The sequence below is a fragment of the Berghia stephanieae genome, chromosome 1, assembly GCF_034508935.2.
Source record: "Berghia stephanieae isolate SIO BIC M18660-M18661 chromosome 1, UCSD_Bste_1.3, whole genome shotgun sequence".
NCBI classification, from domain to species: Eukaryota; Metazoa; Mollusca; class Gastropoda; order Nudibranchia; family Aeolidiidae; genus Berghia; species Berghia stephanieae.
The window spans coordinates 9,490,546-9,503,045 of NC_088360.1; the positions used below are offsets into that span (position 1 = coordinate 9,490,546).

General features: G+C 35.5%; 1 protein-coding gene across 4 annotated transcripts in view; it reads left to right on the forward strand.

Annotated features, from left to right (window-relative positions):
* Positions 1-12,500, forward strand: part of LOC144967499 (NPC intracellular cholesterol transporter 1-like) — a 62,727-nt gene that overhangs the window by 35,686 nt on the left and 14,541 nt on the right. For all 4 annotated transcript variants that reach the window (XM_078904868.1, XM_078904883.1, XM_078904890.1 and 1 more), the window contains 5 exons: positions 1,836-1,962; positions 2,581-2,758; positions 6,574-6,738; positions 7,302-7,423; positions 11,796-11,951. In XM_078904868.1, the coding sequence (XP_078760994.1) occupies positions 1,836-1,962; positions 2,581-2,758; positions 6,574-6,738; positions 7,302-7,423; positions 11,796-11,951 (748 nt within the window). The remainder of the gene's footprint in view (positions 1-1,835; positions 1,963-2,580; positions 2,759-6,573; positions 6,739-7,301; positions 7,424-11,795; positions 11,952-12,500) is intronic.

Genomic DNA, 12,500 nt, shown 5'->3' on the forward strand with positions numbered 1-12,500 from the left:
TTCTCACTAAATTGAATCGGCTATAGATAGTATGCGCTTGGCTAAGAAGCTCATAACATTGCCATCCGGAAGTATAACGGACCAACACACAAAACTGTGTGTATCCACGAACGTTTAAAGTCGGGTTAATACAGTTCAGTGAGAATAACTCACAAACGCGGATGGCAAAATATAACAACAAAGGCTTAAGTGACGTCATCTTCGAACTATCTATAGATAGAATGCGCTTGGCCAAGGAGTTCACAACATTGCCATCCGGAAGTATAATGGACCAACACACACACTCTGTGTAACCATGAACTTTTATAGTCTGGTTAATACAGTTTAGTGAGAACAACTCACAAACGCGGATGGCAAAAACAATAACAAAGGCCTGAGTGACGTCATCTGCATACTATCTATAAACTTTTATAGATAGTATGCGCTTGGCTAAGAATCTCACAACATTGCCATCCGGAAGTATAACGAAACAACACAAATAACTATGTGTAACCTTGAACAGTATGCACTTGGCTAAGAAGTTCACAACATTGCCACCCGGAAGTGTAACTGGCCAAGACACAAAACTGTGTGGAACCATGATCGTTTATTGTCAGGATAATACAGTTTAGTGAGAATGACTCACAAACGCGGATGGCAAAATACAAAAACAAAGGCTTGGGTGACGTCATCTTCTTTCTATCTATAGTCTGGTTAATACAGTTAAGTGAGAATTACTCATAAACGCGGATGGCAAAAATCAATAAGAAAGACTCTAGTGACGTCATCTTCGTTCTTTCTATAGATAGCATGCAGATGACGTCACTCAGGCCTTTGTTATTGTTTTTGCCATCCGCGTTTGTGAGTTGTTCTCACTAAACTGTATTTAGCAGACTATAAAAGTTCATGGTTACACAGAGTTTGTGTGTTGGTCCGTTATACTTCTGGATGGCAATGTTGTGAACTCCTTGGCCAAGCGCATTCTATCTATAGATGCTGTGGGCTTTAGCCAAACTCACAATATTGCGAATCCGTAAATAAGACGGACCAATACACATAACTCTGTGTAAACTTGTACGTTTACAGGCTGGTTAATACAGTTTAGTGAGAATTACTCATAAACATGGGATGGCAAAAAAAAACAATAAGAAAGACCTGAGTGACGTCAACTTCCATCGAACTGTCCCATTTATGTAAATCTTTGTTTGTTTTTGTTTTTTGTTTGTTTTTAAGGGTTCACGGCGCTTGCAACACATTTAGGTTATATCAGCGCCAGTAAAAAGGAAGAAACGGGGAGAGTAAAAAGGTCTAGAATAAAAGCAGCCAAGAGAAAGTAAGACAAAGGGGAACTGGGAACAATTAGGGATCAGATGTAGATTCTAAGAGCATACCACCAATGTACTTAGTTTGAGATCACCTATAAGTCTCATCCGGACACAAGCATAAAATCCAACAAAGAGGAATACACTCAAATGCTTACATTACGGTATACATTTAAAATAACAAATATCATAATACATAACAGAGAGATGATTTACAAGGAAAAAATATCATCTCCCAAAATAATAACTATGCATTTGACTGTTTCCCTCCCAGCCAGGACTCCGGCCAGGGCCAGGACAAAACCTAGTAATCTCATTCCAAGACAAAGACAGAAATCATGTTAGAAAACAGATATAAGGGGATAGAAGACACAGTATGTAACTCACTGCCCACTATGATAGGCCAGGAACACCACCAGGTAAATCTTGGTAATCATTTTTATTTAATCACCAATCAGGGGACTGAATTTGGTTTTTAAAAACCCAGTAATCTAATATCCCCACAATGTCTGAATTGCTTATGACAACTTCCAGGGATGCTTGTTGCTTCATGTTCAAACATGGAAAAGACTATCGCCCAAACGAGTGTAGCCAAAAGAGTATGAGTTATTACTTTTTCAAGAAGTGCTTAGCTCCCCTTATCACGAAATTGCCATTTAAGGTAAGTTTTATTTATCTATTTACATATCAAAGCCTTGTACATGTTACATGCCGTTTAAGTGGGGTGTCGCAAAGAAAGCAATAAAGATATAATGTGAAAACTTGGTGTAAAAATGGATTCGAGTCCGGTCAATTCCAAATTATCTAAATGGCGTCGTTTATTTTCCAAAAAGAATTCTTTCAATGTGAGATCACACAAAAAAATCTCACATTTGTCTTAAAGTCGCTGACTTTAAGTCCCTTCAGATTAAAGATTTCTTTACAAGTTTGAGGTGGCCATTTTAATTTATCGTTACGTTACAAAGTGACAAATTAGAGAGCCAGCACGGCTGTAAGATAAAGAACTGGACAAATGTGGATGACACAGCACCAGACAGAGCGAGAGAAAAAATACAGAAAAAAAAACATCAAAAAAAAACAGCCTGCCTTGACTAGGATCGATCCTCTTATTTCTGTCATTTTCTTTCTGGCTTTGTCTGGCTTTGTCTGGCTTTGTCTGGCTTTGTTTCATACACACGTTTTCAGATTTTATATGATAGACTAATAGTCTTCAACAGACAAAAACATATTTTGTCAATATAGAGCATATTAGTTTTCATTAAAATTTTATTCGTTTCAGATAGGTGTGATCTTGGTCTTTCTAGGGCTGCTTGGTTTCAATATTTACGGTTACACAAAACTAGAGACCTACTTTGATCAAGTTCTGTTGCTTCCTAGTGACTCGTATGCCTCCGATTTCATGAGGGCACATATGAGATATTTCCCCGCCACAGGATACCCTGCATATGTCTACTGTGGTAAGTTATAATTTGTAGAATATTGTCCCATGGTACATTTCGGGATAAGGAGGACATTGAAAAATTAATTTAGAAGTGATATAACAAGAAATGTGAACTTTTTTGCGATACATGAAATTTTATATATTCTCCGAAAAATGATCGGAGCAGAAACTTATGATAAAAATCAAAAGACAATCGAGAATAAAAACTTTGTGGCGATGAGGATTCAAACTCACGACCTCTCACTGTTACGAAAACTCCGTCAGGCCACTTTACAATCGACGCCATCCACCACTCCATATCTTGTTATCCTATTTCCAGGATCTGGTCGATCGAGACATAATAGCACTTACAGAGTTGGGTCACATGATAATATATATACTTTTAGTGGATATTGTGCTATATAAAAGCTCAAGATAATTTATGACTACTATATACAAACATATATATATATATATATATATATATATATATATATATATATATATATATATATATATATGGTGGCGTACAAAAACGCACCGTTTTTATGCACCTCCGTTGGCGGTGATGGTAAATTAATGAAAATGTTGCTGCATACGTCCATGAGGTTTAAATAGTTTTAGATTGTAGTTTAGCACGCTGCTTAGTGATTACCGATGTACAATGATAATAAAGTAAAGAATAATAACAATAATTTAAAAAATCAAAAGTAAAAAGAAACATGGCACACAAATACTGATCTCAAATAAATAAATAATTTTAGAAAATTGAAATCGAAGTTTTTTTAAAAACATGATAAAAAGTTTTTTGAAAAAAAAAAGAAAGAAAAAAAGCAAACAAAAACAAAGTAAATTAAAAAAAAAATTAAAAATGTCAACAATGGGAATCGAACCCGGTACTTTCAAGGTTGGAGTCTAACAGGTTGTCCACCGCGCCACGGAGCCACCTGACTGTTCATCACATTTATTTTACCTTCAATGCAACTTCTATTTTCTGGTTTTATATTTCGATTTTTTAAAGTATTAATATTTTTATATAAATTTATTAACAAAAACATCCTACAGATGTCACAATATAACTTTCGCCATGTCCAAATATAGAAACACAATATCGCTAATGAAATTGGGTGAAATGCGCATGCGTGACGGAGGTGTATAAAAACGATCCGTTAAGATACACCGTCAACGGAAATGTATAAAAACACTACGTATATATATATATATATATATATATATATAATATATATATATATATATATATATACATATATATATATATATATATATATATATATACATATATATATATATATATATATATATATATATATATATATAGAACTGCTTACTCGAAATTTCAGAAATTCGTAGTTTCCAAGGGAAAATAAAAATTCACTTTAAATAGCTTTAGAAATAAACATTCTTCTCTAAGAATGGTCCATAAATGCTCCAGAGTCATCATCATCATCATTGCCTTTTTCACCCTGGGTCAGGGTATAGGCCACAGACAAACAGTTTCCATCCTTCTCTATCCTGAACTAACTTTTTTAACTCATTCCAGGTCTTACCACTTCTCTGTATATCAGCTTCTTTAATTCTTCTCCGTGTTCCTCGTCGCCTTCCCCTTGATAATCTGCCCTGAGGGTTCCAGTCCAATACTTTCTTTGTTATAGTGGAGTCATATTCCTACTCCCTGTGTATGAATCTCGTCCCCTCTCCCTGAATATAAAATCTTCTCCCCAGACTTGAGGTGTTTCTGTCGGATTGTATCCAGTGGGTTTCGCTTACTCCAAGTATATGCAGCCTGTATTCCAGCTTCATACATGGTGCGAACGTTCCACGACGCAATTCGAAGATGCTTGTTTGGCGAAGACGTCATCGGTTCCTTTCGGCTTTGAATGTTGTCCTTCATAAATTCTGTTATTCCAGAAACTCTTCGGTCGCCCAAGCTATAAAAAGGATTTGGTTTGTCTGTCTACGTTTCTGTAACGGTTTGAGTTTAACGGAAAGGGGTGTTAACCCTTGCCAACCCCCAACTTGGAGGACCAGGTGACTCAAAGATGGGGGAATCACACATCATTATCGCCTTTTACGACACGCTGGCTTGGCGTTGGGCTATTCTTGACCCTCTCAGTTGAGGGACCCCTGACACCAGAGTGCTCCAGTGTTTATTTCTCTGCTCATCAGCACGCTTTGGACAAGATGTTGTTGAATTTCAGCTGGGTTAGAGGCATCATTTAAAGGGGGGGGGGGGGGGCGACAATAAAAATGAATTTTGACTAAGTTTGCTAAAATTAGATTTTGGTGGGATGTTGTCATGTGACTATTTGTCTGCATAAAAATTGTATGAGAAATTCATCTTCATTTTTTTTCGACATAAAATAACGTATTTTGTGACCCGTAGTATGGTTAAATCCTGCCCAATTTTAGTTTCAGTGGACTGATTTCATGAAAGAATATCAAATAGTCTTTACAACTAAGTAAAGGCCAAAAAATATCAATGAAAAGTAAAAACTTTCCTCTATTTCAACAACCAATCACTTTGTTCTTTATTATGTCATGTGGTCACAATCCAATCAGAGAGCGAGAGGAGAGTTTTTCCCTAAACTCGTTTACTTTGACTTTTAAATGCGTTTTTCTCAAAACTGCAATTTTCGTCACTAAAAACCTATCTCCTCCCTCAGTTTTCAACCAATCTTCTTCAAACTTTCTACAAATGAGTGTCATACATATACGCAGGTCCTCTAGGAGCCGGATTTTTGAAAAAAAAAATTATGAGTAATTTGAAATTATGTAACTTTTTTCAAGGAGAATAATCGAGTAATAACTTTGAACTTAATTTTTATAGTTTGTAATTTTTAAAAATTAAAATCGGGCTTCCAGAGCCTCTTTATTTTCCTTTTTTCTACATCTGGACAAAATATTATGGCAATCGGTTGATAAACAAAAAAGCCTTTGACTTTTTAAGATTTGTTGTTTATTTTCCAATAGGGCGTCGTTTCCATAGCAACGGGCAACATTTTTCGAAAACAATTATAGGCAATCATCCTTCCCAAACAAATACATTATGACTGTGCATAGAAGTTTATGATATTTCATTAAATAAAAAAATGACCCTTTAGTGTCGCCCCCCCCCCCCCCCCCCCCCTTAAATTCTTTGACGAAAGATTCGATGCGAGTATGTTTCTGAAATTTTCTTTGAAATTTTCTTAGGTCATACCTTGGACTGCTGAAGTCTTTGATCATTTTTCTATTTTGTTTGTAATACTTATGCCTTGGCTTGTTTTCATTTTCTGTTGACCTGAACTTTGAAACTAAAAGTCTATGGTCTGTGGATGTCTTCATTCCTGCATATGTTCGTGAATCCTTGACTTTTGTAATGGTCCGAAATTATGATGACGTTCCTTGCAATGTATTAATATGGCGGGAACGGTGTTTAAAGCACTATTACATATGAATAATCTATGTTCGCAGCAAATATCAATAAGAAACTGGCCATTTTCATAACGCAGTCCTTTGGAATGAGCACCAAGGCATGTTTCGTTGTTGTCTTTCCTTTTTCCTATTTTAGCATTGAAATCGCCCGTGACTATTTTGTTCTTATTTACATGGTATCGGATTATCATTTCAAAATTACCTATAGTCATTTGTAAATTATGTTAGTTTTTTTTTCCGTTTGTGTGAATGAAGTGAAAATCTAAAAGAATAAAAATAGTTAAATAAATGAACAATCAATTATTCTATTTTAAAACAATAAATTCACTTTTAGCATGTCAATCACCTCGAAATCAAGCCATTTGAGGCGGCGCATCACATAATTTGAAAGAGCAAAATAAAAAACGTCTTTTTCAGGCAAAATCAATTACTTCACTCACAACAAGGAGATGAAAGCAATGGATAACATGATGAAGGCCAGTACCAAAATCATCAACGGAACAACCGATTCCTGGTTTACTGCCATGACTGACTGGCTCGATTCAACCACTGACCCAGATGTACTGGCTATGTTGAATGCATGTAAGTAAACTAGTACAATTGCCCTTTATCTTGCTTTTCTCCTTCGCCTTCTTTTTCATCTTCCCTCCCCATTACTCTTCATCTTCCATCTCCTTTTCTCCTAGCTTCTTCTTCTTCTTCTTCTTCTTCTTCTTCTTCTTCTTCTTCTTCTTCTTCTTATTATTATTATTATTATTATTATTATTATTATTATTATTATTATTATTATTATTATTATTATTATTATTATTCATCATCATCATCATCATCATCATGACTATCATCTACTACTACTACTACTACTACTACTACTACTACTACTACTACTACTACTACTACTACTACTACTACTTATCTTTCTGATATTCCTCATCTTTCTTCTCCTAATCCTCCTCTTCATCCTCCTCCTCCTCCTCCTCCTCCTCCTCCTCTTCCGCCTTACTTCTTCTTCATCATCATCCTCACTTTTCCTTATCTCCTGCTTGTCTTAAATTCATTTTAAGACCTTCAATTTTTCATAAAACGTAAGACAACAGATTATAATATACAATTTCATATCAAATGTTAATTACTTTTTCACGCAGTCCGATATCCCAAGACAGAGGACAATTTCTATAACCTGACTTACAAACTGTCGACCGAGGAGGCGGTTAGAACCAGCAACTACTTGAGATTTGTGTCGGAAAATAATCAGAATATTATATCTGTGAGTTGTGTTTGATTTTAAATGTGTATTTATTATCATAACATGACACGACATATCATACTAAAGGTTGCTTAGGTCAATGGCGTTTAAATACCCTGTGAGCATAAAGAAAAAAATCCGATCAAAAATTCCCTGATATGATCATAACTATGATCATCACTTACATCTTGAGCAATCAAAGATATATTAATATATATATATATATATATATATATATATATATATATATATATATATATATATATATATATATATTGATTGAATAATCATTCATAAACTTCAAGTTATGGAGATCCCTGCTAATGACATTTTTAAAGTGATTTATACTTTTGGAATCTTTGATTATAAATGTTAAACTGATCCTTGCATTGACTGTCCTTACAATTGATTTTTTACAAAATGCCGAATAGTCATCATCGTTATGAGCAACATTGCGGGCTGTTTTCCCAAAACTAAGCCATTATATTAAAGCCGATTTTGATCACGATTCCAGGCGTATAGAGATAGAAAATACACATCAGGAGTAATATCAAAGAGTGTGTAGGGTAACGTAGTTACCAAGAGCTTTCACTTCTCTTAACCGCAATGCTATTGTCGCGTGCCAGGCGAGACAGCGAGGTGGGTGTGCTCCGCGTGTATCATGCGCGCTAGGCTTACTGATACAATGAAGAAAATACGAGTAGAAGACGGAAGATGGGTGGCTTCACCAAAAGCGGGAAGTGAGAGCTATTGGTAACATAACAATCGTTACCTACACGCTCTTTGGTAATATATAGTGAATAATGTCAAGGACATGCTTAAAACAAACCTGACTTAAAACTATCAGTTTTGTATTCATTTTTGTAAAGTCATACTGACGGTCTCAGCATTTGCTTGTTACCTTATGAATAGCACGCTACTCCTTAGTAAAGTAATTTCCGCAGTAAAAAAAAACTCTGCCACCAATTCACAAACGGGTGAATAGAGGAGTCCGAGAAATATTTCAATTCAATCCAGAGTGGGATCAATTTCGTTGCTGTTGTCGAAAACCTTCAACCATTACCTACCATGCGCTATGTAAATTCAATCGAGTCAAAACATTTAGGTAATAAATAAAGTGATTATCCAAATAACATTGATAAATGGAAAACAATTTGCATTTCTTCTTTTTCTCTTCATCTTTGTTGACAAACTTCCGGCAACATATCCGTTGATCTCCAAACAATTAACTACAAATAATCAGCGCCCCCCCCCCCCCACCCCATCCCCCCAACCCTAATACAAATCACAATGCTGAGAAAATATGGAAGAAAAAAAAACTGACTATTTTAAGATGTTATGTGCTATTTATTATCTGCTCAGAATGAACCCTGTACTTTTTAAATTCCAGCAATTACCCTGAGCAGAGCTGATCTTTTTACTACGCGAAGAGAGACAACTCAATAATATTTCTTTGTAAAAATTCATGAATGAGTAATGTCCCTCGATTTTCTAGTTGCTTCTAGCAACGTGAATGAAATCGACCTGTCTCTGATTATTGTTAATGTTCTTATACCCCCAAAATAGGTAACTATAGTCAGATTTTATATTAATGGCGCGTGTTTTTCTGGTTTTTCTCAGCTGTCCCTCTATCAAAAGTTGTAAAAATGTGTGTCAACCTTTGAATCAATTTGTCTTAACTGAATCTAGATGTTAGACGTGTTAATGCCATATCAAAAAAGTTTTCTTCTTTAAGACCTATTAAAGAACTACGATTTTCTCGATCTTATTATAAAGTTTAAGCTTACACATAGTTTTCTGTGTTGGTTCTATTGATCAAGCGGTAGAACAGTGGGTATTTTACTTTGACAAATACCATGTTTACCTATCACTGTCATTGTTTACAATATGATGACTGTCCGAGAGGCGTGGTTATTTAAGTGTCTATATGCTGCATATCTCATTGCATGTGTTAAATATACATTGCTCCATTAGCAGAAGAGTAAAAAAGTAAAGTTCTTGGATAAATGTTTACCCCATGTAAGTGCTTTAGTAGTGAACTCTTCAAAAAAAATGTTATTGATTATTTGTAGGTGATCTCATAACTGTACCATGTCGGTATGAATCTGTGTTTAAATTGAAATTTACCCTTTATTCACACACTTTGCACCACAATAGATTAATTATTTTGATTACAATTCGTTTTGTTTGTTAAACTTCAAAAAACCTTTAATTACCTTTTTCTTGTCGTTTTGAAATAAACTATATTATCCTCATTTGTTACTCATCTTTTCAAAACGGTTATATGTTGATTTGAACGTGATGCTTGAATTGAACTTGACCCTTTTTTCATACACTTTGAACAACAATGAATTCATGAACTACTTAATTTGATTACAAATCATATTATAATTTGTTAATTTTCAAAGACCTACTGAGAATATCCGTAAGGAAATAAGGAATCTCATGTCGTTTACAGAATTTAAAAATCTCCACCGGTTGCTGAGCAATGGGCATTTTTCGGTTATTTCTGAAAGAGCCCTCGTATATGTTCCTAGTTCTTGTCGTTTTGACAACAAACTCAATTTTCCTCATTGGTGATAGATACATAGTTAGTAGTGTGGAACCCGGGATGGCCGAATCCATTCGAGCACCTGGTTGGATTTCCATTCCATCACATATTATCAGGGCGGGCCGTTCAAGGCGCCCGCGCATCGGCTCGACATCCCAGACGGTCTTGTCACGGTCGACCGGAATTACTCCTTTGCCCCTGATATAATGCCTCAAGCCGTAGCCATCGTTAGCCCGACGCTGACAAAAAAAAAATGACGTCAAAAATGCCAGTCTATGGCCACAAAAGAAAACAAATCGTGAGTTGTATTCAATAGTTCAACCAATGGGACCAATTGTTTCCATAGCACTACTAACGACAACTCACTAAGAGGTGCAAAAAAACAAATAATGACGTCAAAATGCGAGTCTTTTTGGGTTTCAGTGTCAGGCCGTAGCCATCGTTATGTTATAGATAGAATGCGCTTGGCCAAGGAGTTCACAACATTGCCATCCGGACGTATAGCGGACCAACACACAAACTCTGTGTAACTATGAACTTTTATAGTCTTGTTAATACAGTTTAGTGAGAACAACTCACAAACGCGGATGGCAAAAACAATAACAAATGCCTGAGTGACGTCATCTGCATACTATCTATAGCCTGACACTGAAATTGACGTCGACGTAACCGAGAATTTATAAAGTGAGATTTAAAAGTTAAAATGACAAGAAATGAGAATTGTTACTTTTTGGTGAGTTTATATTCATTCTCCTCAGTGTCAAATAAGGAAGCGGGCACTGGTGAAAGATAAAGATTGTATAAAATGTGTATGAAACAATTCACATAAAGCAGAGTCGAATAAGGCTGATTTTTTGTGTGATGATTTGTTGTTTTTGTAGTTTGTTTTATTTTATTTTTGTTTATTTGTTGATTTTTGTCTGTTTTTTTTTTTTTTTTTTTGTTTGCTAGTTTTCTTCTTTTTTTTTAATTTTTATTTTTTTTTTTTTTTGGTATTTTTCTCCCTCCTTTGTCTGACAACAGTCGAGGCAGGCTTATTTTTGGAGATTTTTTTTCATTTCGTATTTTTCTCTTTGCTTTATGTTTGGCAGTGTTTCATACACACTTTAACACATCTTCACTCTCCTCGAGAAACACTAACTCGAAGCCTCATGTTCTTTTACCATAAATGCATTTCTAGCATCTAAACCTCTCCGATATAATACCGTTTTGAGGCTTTGGGTCACATTTGGTTCATTCCGACAGAACACCAGTATGACTCGATGGGTTATTTCGAACTTCATCTTCACTTATATTAATTTTAATATCCTTCATAGCCATTAGTCCCACTGAACCGGAGTTTATCCCGGTCTCTATAGCGTGAAACGGACAATAGCAATTGCTTGCTACCTGTTGGATAGGACGCTAGTCTATCGCAAAATATGTTCCGCCATATATAACAGACCCAGCTACCCAATCACTGCCTGTGTGGACAGGGGAGGCGAGGGGGTCAGAACAAAATCTCGACTGCTCCCGGGATCGATCTTGGTTCAATTGCTAATTGAAACGAGTGCTCTACATACTGAGCGGTTTGCCCCCCCCCCCCCCCCCGCCCCATGTATATTATAGAAGGAACGAAATAGACGTCATTCAGCTCTTTGTCATTGTTTGTTTTTATTTGTTTTGTTTTTTTTGACAGCCATGTTTAATGATTACCTCTCACTTAATTAATCACATCAATCACATTATAAACGTTAAAGTTCACACATAGTTTTGTGTGTTGTTACGGTCTGGCAGTTGTCATGAGTATTTTAGCTAAACGCATAACATCAACTGACAAATCCATTATCTTCATCACCCCAGGCAAGCCGTTTCCCAATGACGCATACCCTGACCAGCAATACCGATGACGAAGTAGCCGTTATGGATGATGCGTATGGCATTGTGGAAGAAGCAGGTCTCTCTCCGTCTGGATGTTTTCCATATAATGACCATTACCTGACATGGGAAACTAACAAGGTACGTAAATCAAACAGGAGTTTGATAATTTATAATAGGCCTGATGTTAGACTACTCTAGTGTATTAACTCACTAAATCCTAGATATTTTTGCGACTTGTCAAAATTGGAGAAAAATGTATTAAAATGAGCATGTGCATAGATATTTTTATTCAACTACCATTAACATGTAAACATTAAGAACATTAGCTTTGATACCACGCCTATATTTTGTCTAAGAAAAATGTAATGATTAGGCATGGGGTAAAAGTAACCTGGGTAGTTCGCGCAAGGTAATTTATTTATTTTGAAGGCATACATTATATATACATACAATAATATATACATATATAAATATATAGATAAAGATAGCGAATGAAATATGTTTATAATAACACGAGTTATCAATTACTGTTTATAATATGAATATTGATTTCTGTTATTTTGGGTTGTGTCTACTTACGGCGAGGCGAAACACAATATTAATTATCACACCTACACATACTAGTTTAATTGGCATGAATTAATGGTAACACAATGTAAGTCTATTACTGACCCTCGTTCACACATG